The following is a 14,175-nucleotide window of genomic DNA, read 5'->3' as shown; positions in this document are numbered from 1 at the left end:
CATCTGTCACATGGCAAAGATATTGAACAGGACCAAAAAAAGAAACTACTACTCAGAAAAGTTTCTGCATACCATACCAATGATGAAAAGTGGATTGTTGGTGAAAATAAATTTCCACAGCCATTAGCTATGAATTAACTATTCAACCTCTAGGAATCAATCAATCCAAAATTCCTAATAAAATTTAATGAAGCAAATTCTTCAATAGAACACTGAGAAGTATGCAGCACACTCTGTTTTAACTTGAGGCTCATGAGAAGTATGCACTAGAGGATGTAAAAGCTCTTTTTACCGCCCAAAGGGCAAGGAAGCTCAACAGGAAATAACTTCCAGGGTGTGTCACAGTAATGGTCTACTTGCTTCATTCAATGCCAATGCCAATTCATTCCAGAAGTTTCTCCCCTTCATACCTTTCCTTTGAGGTATGTATCTGTTACATACTAAAGTTGTAAATCTTGGTGCAAGTTAAGGATGAAATACCATAGGATTGAGCATTAACTCCTTTTGACAAAGAAGACCATGTAGCAAAAACAGCAAAGAAAAAAGCATTTTCAATGCTATTCTCATCCTCTTGGACCCTGAGGGCCAGTAGTGAGGTAATTTGATTTGTCGTCTCTGATTTTCTTACTGATTTATAAAGTGCTGTGAGATACTGGTGTTACAAACTGGTAATAATAACAATTTCAGTCCATCCTTTTGCCTTATCTCTAAGTCACGAAAATGTACTTGCTGCAGAATACAATAGCAATACTTTCCTAGAGTATGTCCTATCTATGTTTAATTTCTGGACATTTGCGGTTTGTAAGGTGTATTAATGTATTTTAATAAAACAACACATAAACAGGTACATAATGGTCTGGCCTCTGGAGACATTACATATTCACTTCCCTGCAAACCAGGGACAACAGGCATAATGCTTTAAAAAACACAGGCTCAACCTCCATCAGCCACTCTTTGCCCTGCCCTGCATTCTTGGACATATTTTACTGTGATCTCAGGAGAGACAACAGTAACAACTTCAAGAAGGATGTCCTCCTGTTAAATATTCCAGCTGTTATATCCCAGAGCTTGTAGAGGACACTTCCCAGCAGAACTGAGTTACCTGGGGTTCCTTTTAACCTAAAATAACACTAGAACTCTGCTAAAGAATCAGCACACTTAGCTGCACTGTAAATTGAACACAGAATTGCTGACCACATGAACAAGTTTTTGCTGTTGCTGAGACTCCAATTGTTATAAAATTAAAGTGTTAGTGGTCTTGATCAACTTTTACTTTAAGCTCAGAATATTGTGACAGATAGTGGAGATGTTTTTAAATGAAGTCTTTTTGCTTTTATTTTTTGTCATTTTTTCAATGGTGCTATGTGGCATAGAAATAAACCTGCTATGATTGCTAATATTTTAGTTGTAGTGGGAAAAATAGCACAGTAGTGGTGATAATCTCAAAGAAAAGCACTAAATGAAATTGGCACTGGTAAATGAAATTGCATTGTAGGCTGTAGTTCAGTTTATCAGAATAACAAGGCCAGCCTCAGCACATTGCCCAAGCAGCAGGGCAGCTCCCCAGGAACTGCCCAATCTGGCACTGGCAAAGGAAAGGCTTTAAATGTGTCTGTGTATGGAAAGAAACATTATCATCTAGGAAGTAAATGAATTGCTGAAGATTTCTGAAGTATACTAAACTTAGAAAGCTGAAAGAAAGAAGACTTAAATAACAAGCTTCTTAGAAAGAAGACTTAAATATCAATTTAAACTTTTACTGCAAAGTTGCTTTTCTCCCAGATAGATAGAATCCCACTAAGACCAAAATAACCACTTTAAAACAATAATCAAACTCTTTTACCAAGTCCTTTAAATACATGCATGCAGTGATGGTATGTGCCCCTTACATAACTCCTCCTACCAGAATGTTTCAAATTACTTGTGTGCGTTTGGAGATCAGACTGAGATGATGTCTCTGAAGTCTGTGTTCAGACATTTGTATTTCAGCTTTACTTCATAAATTGATGCAGTGACACAAACAGCTTTAAGTGCATTCAAAGACAGAACGCACTTGCAGAACAGACACAGTTTTAATTTATCTAATATTAATTTTAAATGTATTCTCATGATACAGAGAAATTTGCTAAGCTTTCTAGTTTTATTATCAGAGTAGATTAATATTTCTGGTCCAGCTGCATCTAGCCCATAAAGCCTTCTCCAAATAGAGAAGAGGTGAGGAGGGAGGAGAGTGGCAGAGGAAATTGTTCCTTTCAGCTGATGAAGAAATTGGTACATTTTAAAATTTCACACAGACATCTGAAGATATCAGTGTGTTAAGTATGCAGAACCTGACTCCAAACCTCACCCTTAGACAGGCAACAATATTATGACAAATGATTACAGATTACAGATCATGATTATGACCACTCTTCCCAGGGAATAAAGAAGTTAAAAAATGCAGTGCCTGCATGAGTGCACATACACACAAGAAAAATCTCTGCTAAAGCTAAAAAATTATCAATGTGGCCATAAATTTTACAATGTTTTCATCTCAAGCAGATTATCCTTTCTAATGAATACTTCCTGGAATTTTATAAAAAGAAAAATCCCATGTATGGATATATTTTTTCAGTTTTTCAAAAGAGAATGAGAAAGTCAACTCTTTAGTCTGTGAAGTTATTTCTCTAGATTACTGCTACAACTGTCTCTTCCATTAAATTCCCACTCAGGGAAAGCTGTGCCTCACCATAGAGCTTCCAGAAATATCCTCTGTACCATGCAAACACTAATAGAACTAAATAACATCTCGTTCTTACTTTTTTCTAGGTAGTGAAACCAGAATTACAAGAACAGTTCCATGATTTGAATTGGTTTTAAGCACACTTCTGTCAGAAGAAATATGGTTTGGAAGAAAAAAGCTTTGAGGAAATCAGCTCACATGGAATGTTTCAGGGAAAGGACTAGGTGACTACATTCCAACCATCTCTCTAATTCATCCAGGTTACAGCTGATATGAATTCTGGAGTAAAAACACTGGGAAAATGTAGCAGAATAGAAACAAATGATTCACTTATTACACCACACACAATGATCTTTTGATACTTAGTCCTTTTTCAAGCAGTGATAGTGGCCAACATGCAGCCTGATAGATAAATCTAAATGACTTCACTGGGAAAGTTAGGCAGCATATGATACCAAACCTGAAATGAAGAAAGCACTGGACTCGTCCCTACAAAGCCCTCAGTACATTTTGTATAATTAGAAACACAATATACTTTGGGCCCTGAAGCCTGGGAAGCACTTATCCCTGCAGCAGCCCAAGCCCTGCTCTGTTCCAGACATCCCTTTCAGCTCCACATAAGCCTCAACAGATCCTTGATCCCCAGAAAAGTGGCTTCTGTCTCCTCTAACATGACGTGCATGTTTTGGAGCATACTGTCTGTCCTTTCAGTTGAATTGCCCTAGTAGATACCAAATTGATTAAGATACTACTAGAAGCTAAATTTAAAGTGTACATGACTGGCCACCAGCACAATGCATAAAACCATATAATATGCACTTTTAATTGTGAGAAGGACTTAAATGAACAAATCCACCTTATTCTGGACCAGCTAAATCAAAATTCAGTTTTAGTGTTTTTTAATGTTTTAATGTATGCTGAATTTCAATGTATACGACATGCAAGAAGTTGTTTAATTTTGAATGAGAAAGAAAAGCTCACAAAGAAAAGCATTTTCTAGCAACCATTGCCAAGTCTTTTAGGACAGCCTCCCAGATTGTACTCAGACAGTAACATTTATAGTTATGCTTGCCAGTGGCTCCACTGACAGCTGCACAAGAGCTGGAGAGCCACATTGGTGGAGACTGGGATATCCTGTGCTCCTGCTGGCACCAGTGTAAAAGCCACATGGGAGCTGATGGGATGGCAAAGGGAACACAGCAAGAGTCAAAGGAGCACAGGAAATTGAAACCTGCTTGAATCCTCACTGAGTAGTTACAATGTAGATGATGAAGCAAAGGATAGAAATGTTATATGCTTTTCAAAACAAATTTAAACAACACTTCTCTTTTAGCTTGGATCAAAGACAAGCAATAATTTGCTAGTCTGGTTTTCAAGGAAATACTCCCTCTATCTTAACATTTTTGAGATAGTTATTATCAGAAAATGACAGTGATTTCACACCCTCAGAGAAAAATTTTCTTCCCCCAAAAGACAGTCTTTCACATATGATTCCTGCAAATCATTTGGTACACAAAGTAGAGACAAAAGCCTATTCAGTAACACTCAAATATCTCAAACCTGCATCTACACTGACCATCCAAGGGAATAAAATCCCCTTATATTTACCTACACAAGTTCAGCAGCGAAAACAGGCATTTGGACATGTCATGTAATGTGGAGAGTGTAGTTCAGACCTGGCTGTTAGAAAGAGGGCACAGTCAGATAGATTTATTATGAATGGGCATTGTGTGAGACAAAGGCCCACAGAAGCAGGATATCCTTGAGAAGTGGGAACTCTATGAAAAGTAGCAAATATGGCGAAAAAGTAGGACGAGAAAGGAGAATCCGCTAGAAACTGCACGTAGCTAGTAGAAGAAGAAAGGAGAATTTGCACGTAGCCAGCTAGCTGCAAAGATAAGCAAGGCCAACTGCAGAAATGCCAATTTAGGAGGAGCTGACCTAGGAGCTGACCAATAATGAGCTTTACTTTTGCAATATTCACGAGGTCATTATAGAATGTATTTAACCAGAGCTATATGATCAATAAACTGAGTTTCGTTGGTGAACCATCTGGTGTCCGCGTCTCCCTTCATCCGACAATGTAACTTTGAAAAAATAAATATTTGTGGAGGGCTTTCAGGTATATTCAAGGCTTTTTACATAACATTTCCATAAATATGTGGTGCAATACTTCATATCAGAACTAAAAATGGAATACTAGTTTTCAGATGGCATATAAAAATCAGAGGAAAAACCCTACCAAAACATTAGTCCTATAAATATAAGTTCCCTTGTTAGAGGCATATATCAATACTTCCCTTAAAAATCTCTGTATTTTCTGGTGCCTAGCCTGTGGGAGCTCTGGCTGTAAGGTATATTTCCAAAAGTAGGGAAGTTTATCAGAGTAAAAACTCTATTAAAAGACATAAGACATGGCATCAAATTTGTCAGAAGATATTTTTTAAGTCTGTCTTTTATCATGTTCTGCACCTCCCCCTCCCTTAATGAGGGAAGAAAAATTAATTAAGATTCTCAAGACAACCACAACTCAACAAACCTGCCATGAATTTCTGTCTGTCACATTTATAGTTTTGCAATTGAGTGCAACAGAAAGTCACACAATGGATTATATTTTGTTAAATCCAGTGATGACCTCATAGCCAAAGCCAATAAGAAATAATGATACCCTGTCATACATTTGCTTTAAGTAGTTAAAAAAGGCTTTTAAATAACACTGAATGAGTCACTGGAAGCTGTCCCAGTGCCCTACTGTTGCTTCTGAGATACTCCCCTCTTGATCTTCATGCTCCTTTCTTAAGCTAAACGCTTCCATCTTTCTGTAGGACAGAAGAAAAGGTGGGACCAATGAACAGGTCTTAAGGACATTGACACAGGATTCAGAGAAGAACTGGCCTCTTCCAAGCCCCAGGCCTTTGGTGATATGGAAGCCTACTGCTGGAGAGCCTACTGTTTTTTTCACATTTTTACACATGTGAAAAAAACCAAAGGATCTGTCTCACAGAACTGAAACAGAGAGGTTACAATTCTGAAGGCAGATGAATGGCAGCTGGATTAAAAAGGCTCTCAGTATCATCTGTTCTTCTCACATGTTAGCTGTCAGCTAACATGTCACTCCAGTATCATGTAAGAAAAGACCTGAGGGACCCCTTGCAACTCTTAAAAATACACACTGAGCAGCCCAATATTAATTGTTATCAGAAAATTTGACTTGCTGAAGAATGCATTGAAGCACAGGTGCTAATGCCAGAGACAAGCCTCTTTTTTCCTATAACTTTTTACCAGCTAGTTATACTGAAATCTGAAAATCTAGCACTGGAACCCTCCCTATGTACTTCATAATACGTCAGATATGTTTTATTAATTTGTACTGCTAGAATAGAGATCCTTGGAATTAAATATCCATAAAAAGGTAAAACTTCTGTGACTGGCAAATGTCTGATGTAAAAAAATGTTAGGGAATGATCAGTTTGGGGAAGACAAAGAGCTGCAGTGGGAAATTACCAAATAGCAGCTACCCAGATAGCTCTGAAACTGCCTTTATTCTCTGCTAATAGACAAATAGGTAAGGCACACAAGATGCTGACATAAGCAAACAGAAAACAAAAGTGGCAGTTCTTGAGAGCTGCAAAGAGCTACAAGCCACTGAGCCTAAAATTCATAACATACAAATTGATTAAATATAGAATAGAAAGGAAATTAAAGAGCATATAATGAGAATAAAGGAGAGCAACATATAGAATATATGAGAACAATTCTGCTATAAAACATAATTATGTCTCAAACACCTCCTGGTTTGGATTTTTTTTTGGGTTTTTTTTTTTGGTTTTGGTTTTTTTGGGGGGCTTTCTTGTTTTGTTTTGTTTTGTTTTGTTTTGTTTTGTTTTGTTTTGTTTTTTGTAGGAACTAGAAGATCCACAAGCAAAAAAAAAGTCAACCTGATACCATCTGATTTCCAAAAAGCAATAATGAATGGTGTCCCTTGACAAGAATACTGCAGAAATTCAGGGACATCCTCACGTGCTGAGCAACCACTGATGAAGGAATTCCGGACCTGGAGAATCCCAGAGGGGCCTGTGTGAAAGTCTATAACATTTACTGTCACAGGATCAGACAGATTACACCAACAGGAAAGGGGATTTAAAAGATGAGCTAAAAATGTGTCTAGTTACTCATAACAGGAGAGCTAGATAATTGCATTCACAAAGGATGTGCAGAATTACACATTCAAAAAAAGGCAAACCAACACAGAAAAATACATCTCTCACGGGGTTACAAAATATAAAACCCACCAGTACTGGCCCACCAGCTTTCCATCTCTTTTCCCAAATTTAAGTAAAGCATAAGCCTGTTCTTGAAAGACTGAATTCATCAGAATTTTCAATAGCACTGATGAAATATCTTGTTTTTAAACGTTGAATTTATCCTTTGGAAATCTGTGGACATTGCATGGAAAAATACTGACAGTAAAATAAGTTATTCTTATTTTAAAACATTGTTTCTATGTGTCTGTGTACCGTGCAGGCTGAACTGCTTTAAAAAATGTTAGATAAAAACCATTTAAAACATGATTTAACTGAAAGAAATACAAAGAAATTATATAGGTTCCATATTTAAAAAAAAAAAAAAAGGAAGACACATTAATACTGGCAAGCTTATTGTCATGACTGCTGAATTTTATAGGCTTCTGTAAATAAAAAGTGTTTCAAGCTTTAATTTTCCTAAAAATGAATTTTTCTCCTTTCTTTGCATTTGTTGAAATATGAAAACAGAACACAGAATAAGCAAGTGCAAAGGGCTTTGTAATCTTTCAATAAAAAAGCCCTTCTGGTTTATGTAATTAATAATTTGATTTCATTTGATTTTTTGCACATCCTGTGCCATTCCCTGTGTTCTGTGGACTATCCTCAACTAAGCAAGATGCCGAGGGCCTCATGAAATCTCCCTCTAGACACTCTGCTTGTCATTCACTAGCAACCCTGAAGAGGGTATAGTTGCACAGCTCACTGCTCTTTCTCTCCTGAAACTTATTTAACTTAAAAACCAAACTATTGACTAATGTGTTTTCTCCTTTGCTTTTTGTTGCAGTACTAAAAGTTTAGGACAGAAAAAAGAGCATGCAGAGAGTTCTGTATCTCACCTCCTTAGTCTTCCAAGGAAGTTACTTAAATACATTTCTGTGCAATTCACCACTATGTTAACCACCTACAGATAAAATAACCTAATTATAGTTTCAATCAGGTCAATATCTACCAAGAATTTTAGAATTGCACTACAGACAGAAATTTCTGAGCAAGAAACAAGTGCTACCTAAATGAAAGTTGTTATTCCACTAATCAACTAGAGCAGCTCTGATCATGAGAGCTGTTCCCACTAACCAGACCTACATTTCAAGCAAATGAAGTCTAAATTACCAGCAGTCATGCAGGATTCAACTATGATTAATGAAGGTTAACAGGCAAAGAAAACCCCCTAAGCTGAAACCACATTTTCAAATACAGCCTATCAGCCAGCATATGGTAGAGCTTCTATTATAATTCATGGAACAAAACCTCCTAAGTTAACATGCACTACTTGGAAACAGATAAAAGTATTTCTTAGCTGTCTCCTTATCAAACAGCATTATAAATTACCTGAATTCATTTTTATGCATTTCAGCTATTTTCTTCTCAAGCTTTTGTGACTGCTTCGGGAAAATCTTAAAGTCGCTGATGTAATTCTCTGGGTGTTCATCAGGATCATAATCACCAAGCTCAGCTGAGCAGATCCAAAACACAAAAATTAAATTGCGACGTTAATTAACAGGGAAATAAGTCAGTAAATGCACTGTAATCTGAGGTACTTCCACGCTCAGTAAGAATCCAGTATATCTCAAGAAATGCTTCTTTGAGGAATTTATAATTAACTGAAACAACAAATTCCTTATATCTGTCACTTTAATCAATGAGTTTCAAGAGAAGTTCAATAGTTTATTAACTACTGCATTAATTAGCAATACTGAACTATTTTCTGTGGCAGAAAATGCTCTGTAAAACAGGAGCTTTGGCAATGTTTCCCTTTGACTATCTATTTTTCTGGTACCAGGCAGATCTAAAATAATGGATTCCTGATTCTCCCCCTTTTCACATGATTTATCTACACTAGCATGGACTGGTCCTAATTCCGTTCTAGCAGAGAGACACAGGCCACAATGTTAATCAAGGTAACGGGCAGAACTTGATTTTACTTCTGAGAGATGTGTCACTTAGGTACACAAACCTGACATTTGGTGTTCTAATTTTCTGAATGAGTATCATTTAATAAGGGCTGGGCTCAGTTTTGGTTTGGATACACTGCCTTGTAATGCATTAAGAGCTTCATTCGCCACAAGGCTGAATAAAGGGAACTTTCACACATATGGTTTCCCTAATCAGACATATAGATGATTATTCCTCTCTGTACAATTCAAGACATCTATCTGAATTTGGTCCTGAGGAAATGATGGAGAGAGAAAGGAAAAATTTAAAAAAAAAAATGTTAGGGAAAATTACCTAAAATTTCTTTCCCCTTGAATTACATCTTCTATTTTTGTCAAAGATTCTATCATCACATAGGTCTTCTTTAACATAAAAAAGGGCATCAAATGACACTTTTTCCTGCCTAATTCAAACAGAATAGGCTACCTTTCCATTCAGGATTCAAAAGGGAGTTTTTCTCTTTTGGTAAGTGGAATCTAACAATGATGCCATACTTCTTCACTAAAATGCTAGGGTGACTTATTCAGTTTAATTTTTTAAGCTCCACTTCTTTGGCTAACTGGCTGAATTACTTACACCACCCCACATTGCATATCAACACAGGGAAACAGTACAACAACAACAACATCAAGAAGTTACTGCTAGCTGTAGTCACACAAGTTTTGCATTGCTTATTTGCTAGAACCAACATATGAGTGAAATTATTTAAAGAAGCCTGTTGTTCATACTTACCTTGGACTATACAGGCACCCAAGTAGGCAGCATCAGAAAAGGAACACAGCAAACGGCCATGGAAAATGTCCCTTTTTATTTGTAGATATAAGAGGTATCTAAAACATAATTTAAAAAATTAGAAACAATGTGCTATCTTTTTGTAGCAGATTTCACATTTCAGTGTGAAACCAGCTATGCAACTCTTTTGAATCTTTCTCTTGTAGTTTCAAATGACAGGAAAAAAAGGCAAAACACAACCACAAGTTAAAAAAATAGAGGTAAATAGATTTTTTTCCCAATAACAGTGAAATAATAAGTGCAAAAATAGCAAAACCCCACATAAAATGTCATAGTACACATTTTACTTAAAATATATCTATTACAATGGTCATTAATAATGTGAAATAAAGTATGGTAATGTAAGCTTGTTTGAGCACCCCTATTCTCATTATACACAAGTTTACACACGGAAATCTTTCTCTTACTGTAGGCAAAATAGCACACTGACCACAGAGAAGATTTTTTCCTCCTCTGGTTTTGGGCATTTTTTTTGGTTTTGGTTTTTTGGTTTGGTTTGGTGTTTTTGATGGTTTGGTTTTGGTTTTTTTTTTGGTTTTTGTTGTTTTTTGTTTGTTTGTTTGTTTGTTTGTTTTGGGTTTGGTTTGGTTTTGGTTTTTTTGTGGGTTTTTTTTTTTTAATTTATAAAGAATTCCAGATGAAGTTTGAAGGGAGCAATATCTTCATGAGGCCTAAAGAGCCACGGCATGGGGCACCTCTCCCATTCATCTTTCTCTAAAGAAATGGGGAGAAGAAAACAAAGGGTCATTCTACCTGTCCTCTGCCTTCTACCACAGGGAGCTTCTACCACTCACAGCTTCTTTCCCAGCACCTAACAGGTTACAGCCACACCATTCAGCTGCTTCACCCTTCTGGAAAAATAATCTATTTAAACATTGCTTTAGCTAGACAAAATCTACCATCTAGAGGGTTCTATCAAGAGTCAGTGGCTTCTGCAGGCCATCAGGACATTCCTTGACAATGCCAGTCCTCTCCAACCTTGAGCAACATACAACACAGCCAATAAAAATGTAGTTTACAAGTAACACCAATGTCAGACATATTTTGTCCAAGTTATCTTCTTCTGTTACTTGGTTATATAATGAGCTTCTGCATCAAGAACAAACCTGGAAATAGTATCTGAAGGGCAAGAGAAACTTTTCACATTTCCTTTCTACTGAATACAATAAATGGGATACAGTTCTCAATGAGAAAAGCAATCTTCTCTCATTGTAAACACATCCCTTTATTGCATTGCAAGATCTGCAGGATTTTTACACTTTGGGGCTTTTTAAATTTTTTTTCAGCACCCTTTTTTCCCCTTGTAAACAGTTTCCAGTAAAAGCTCACAAATTCACGTCTGTATGTTTGTACTGCTATTCTACAGGTAGATCCCATAGGAACTACCTGTAACAGAGTGCACCAGAGGCCTCAGTGAGATAAAGTAAAAATTCTTAATCTGCAATGACAGAGTACCAGAAAATATTTTATTGATGTAAATACCATATATAACTTGGGCAACTGAGCAGTCCCTACGCAAAAAAAAAAATTTGTAAGATTTTCCAGGGCAAGAAAATGGGATGCCATTCTCTAGAGTGACCATTAGCTTGAGGCCAAACTGTGTTCAGCTTTTAAGCAGTGCCAAAAACCCCACCCAAGGTTTCAGAGAATGACTTGTTAGCTAAGCTGTGAGGTCAACAAACCAACATGTATGATTTCTAAGCAAATAGTTTGTTACTGACCACAGTCAAAGAGCCTCAGTGTCATTTGCCAACAAAACCAAGCAGTGTGGGGGGTCTGTTAACATAGCTGGAGGGAAGTGATGGCATCCAGAGGGACTTTAACAGGCTTGAGAAACAACCTGCTCCCACACACATTTGTGGAAACCTCATGAAGCTCAACAAGGCCAGCTATAAGGTCCTGCACGTGGGTCAGGCAATCCAAAGCACAATCACAGGCCAGATGGAGAATGAATTGAGAGCACCCCTGAAGAGAAGAGCTTGGGGATGTTGGTGGATGAAAAGCTCAACACAACCCAAGAGTGTGCAATGACAGCCCAGAAAGCCAATCTTACACTGGGCTGCATCAGAAGAGGTGTGAGCAGCAGGTCAAGGGAGGGGATTCTGCCCCTCTACTCTGCTTTGGTGAGACCTCCCCCAGGGCACTGCATCCACCTCTGGGGTCTGCAACACAAGGAAGAGAAGGACTTGCTGGAACAAATCCAGAGAAGAGCCACCAAACTGATCAGAGGGCCAGAGCACCTGTCCTGTGAAGTCAGGCTCCAAAGCAAGAAGGGCAGCCTGGAACAGGACTAAGACTTTAGAGCTCTTTCAAATGAAAAAAGATAAATGTTATTTTCAATTGAAAGGAATTTTTGCACATTTTACCAAATGCTCACTAAACTTCAGACATTTCCTGTAATATTGATGTAGTAATTTATGACCCAGGCGAGCAAAAACTTATGATGAAAAAAAACCCTGACTCCTAAATTCACTAAGGTGTATATATGTACTTAAAACTGCTTACACTTACAGAAAAAACTTACAAAATAACTGATTTTGCTTCTTCATGTGTCCTTCCACCGTAGCTGTTTTTTCCAAGCCCTGTCATATCTTTATAACCTGATTTACAGCCCTAAGTATCCAAGCTTAATAAGAAGCTAGTAAACTTATGTTTACATTCACAAATGTCTCTCATTGAAATAACCTCATTTCCATCTATCACCTGTTTGCAGTACAGATGACTCAACTTCGGGTTGGCCAAACCTTTCCTGCCATGCAGATTAAGGGTCAGCAATATCTATTCTTGTTTTTAAGCAGGCATCATGACCCCCAGAGACCATGTTGCTAGCTGCTTAATAGACAATTTATCTATTTTAAGGTGTTCAGTGAAGCAAGAAAGCTTTCTCACAGCCAAACCTTGTGATTTGACCACAGAGTGTTTTTTTATTTTGTTCAAGTCGCTTAATACAGTTTAATCCCATTGCAAATGTATCTCCCAGTGTTGTTGCAGTCTTTCCAGCTGACAGATATGGTCACTTCCAGAGATCCAGGAATTCTTCAAAAATTGCTACCTCAGTGTGGTGTCTGACTTTGACTCATTACTCTTTTCCATGGTGCTGTGTGTGGTACAGAGTGGCAGAAGGTACATGAATGTGTTTACAATATTCCTGGATTGGGTGTCCTTCTACCTAGAAGAATTTTTGACTTCTTTATGCATATTATTCTGAATACAAACTTTGCATTTTGTCTTCCACAGCAGATATCATCAAGTACACTGCAGGAGCATCAGTTTCCTGCCAGAGCATATGAATCTCCACAAAACACTAACTACTACCTACAGGTGTGCAATATCACAAATAAGAGAACACCTTTTTTGTGCTTTACAGAGCCATGAAGAGAAAAGGGCTAACATGAGCCAGCAGTGTGTCCAAGAAGGCCAGTGGCATCCCAGCCTTTATCAAGAACAGTGCATCCAAAGGGACTAGAGAGGTCATTCCCCCTCTGTACTCAGCACTGGTGAGGCCACACCTATAGTGGCCTGTCAAGTTTTGGGGTCCTCACTTCAAGAAGGACAATGAGGTGCTGGAGCAAGTCCAGAGAAGGACAAAAAGACTGGGGAAGGAACTGGAGCAGAAATAGTACAAGGAGCAGCTGAGGGAGCTGGGGTTGTTTAGCCTGGAGAAGAGGAGGCTCAGGGGAAACCTTACAGCTCTCCACAGCTGCATGGAAGGAGGGTGCAGCCAGGGGGGCTTGGTCTCTTCTCCCAGGCAACCAGAGTCAGGACAAGAGTGCACAATCTTAAGCTGCACCAGGGGAGGTTTAGGTTGGACATTAGGAAGAATTTCTTCACAGAATGGATGATTAGGCTTTAGGATGGGCTGCCCAGAGAGGTGGTGGAATCACTGTCCTTGGAGGGGTTTAAGATAAGGCTGGATGTGGCACTCAGTGCCATGGTCTGCTGAACATGGTGGTTTTAAATCATAGGTTAGACTCAATGATATCAGATATCTTTTCCAATCTAATTGATTCTCTGACAGAAAAAATGATTATATTAGCTAAAATATATTGCTTACTTATTTGCTAATATTTAAGACAGATTTTGATATATATTAAAATAAGAAAAAGTCATTACTGAAATCATTAACTCAGGGTACAGAAGCAGCTGAAAACAAAGCCAAGAGAATGTTGGTCATCACTGTAAATGATATTATGAAAAAGACAGAAGGGCATTTTGCCAGTACTTAAAGCCTTGAATTTTCTACCTAGCTCTGGTCCTTTCAGCCTGAGTAGGACACAGCTGAGTTTGATTAATAGAGAAGAACTAAAAGGAATGAGAAGACAGAGCCTCCCTTATAGGGCAAGATGGTGATTAAGGGGGAATAAGAGTGAGTCTTCTGAAATCATGAGGTAGTGGGAAAGGCAAACGAAGAGCTATTATCCACTG

At 37.9% G+C, this 14,175-nt stretch overlaps 1 protein-coding gene across 3 annotated transcripts in view; it reads right to left on the bottom strand.

Annotated features, from left to right (window-relative positions):
- The window catches only part of FRMD3 (FERM domain containing 3), a 134,845-nt gene that overhangs the window by 28,314 nt on the left and 92,356 nt on the right, over positions 1–14,175 (bottom strand). For all 3 annotated transcript variants that reach the window (XM_050987090.1, XM_030237053.2, XM_050987089.1), the window contains 2 exons: positions 9,691–9,788; positions 8,356–8,479 (listed from right to left, as the gene is read on the bottom strand). In XM_050987090.1, coding sequence (XP_050843047.1) covers positions 8,356–8,479; positions 9,691–9,788 — 222 coding nt within the window. The remainder of the gene's footprint in view (positions 1–8,355; positions 8,480–9,690; positions 9,789–14,175) is intronic.

Source organism: Serinus canaria, chromosome Z (assembly GCF_022539315.1).
Source record: "Serinus canaria isolate serCan28SL12 chromosome Z, serCan2020, whole genome shotgun sequence".
Taxonomy (NCBI): Eukaryota; Metazoa; Chordata; class Aves; order Passeriformes; family Fringillidae; genus Serinus; species Serinus canaria.
Note: the sequence above shows the minus strand (reverse complement) of the source record. Positions and strands in the feature narration are given on the sequence as shown.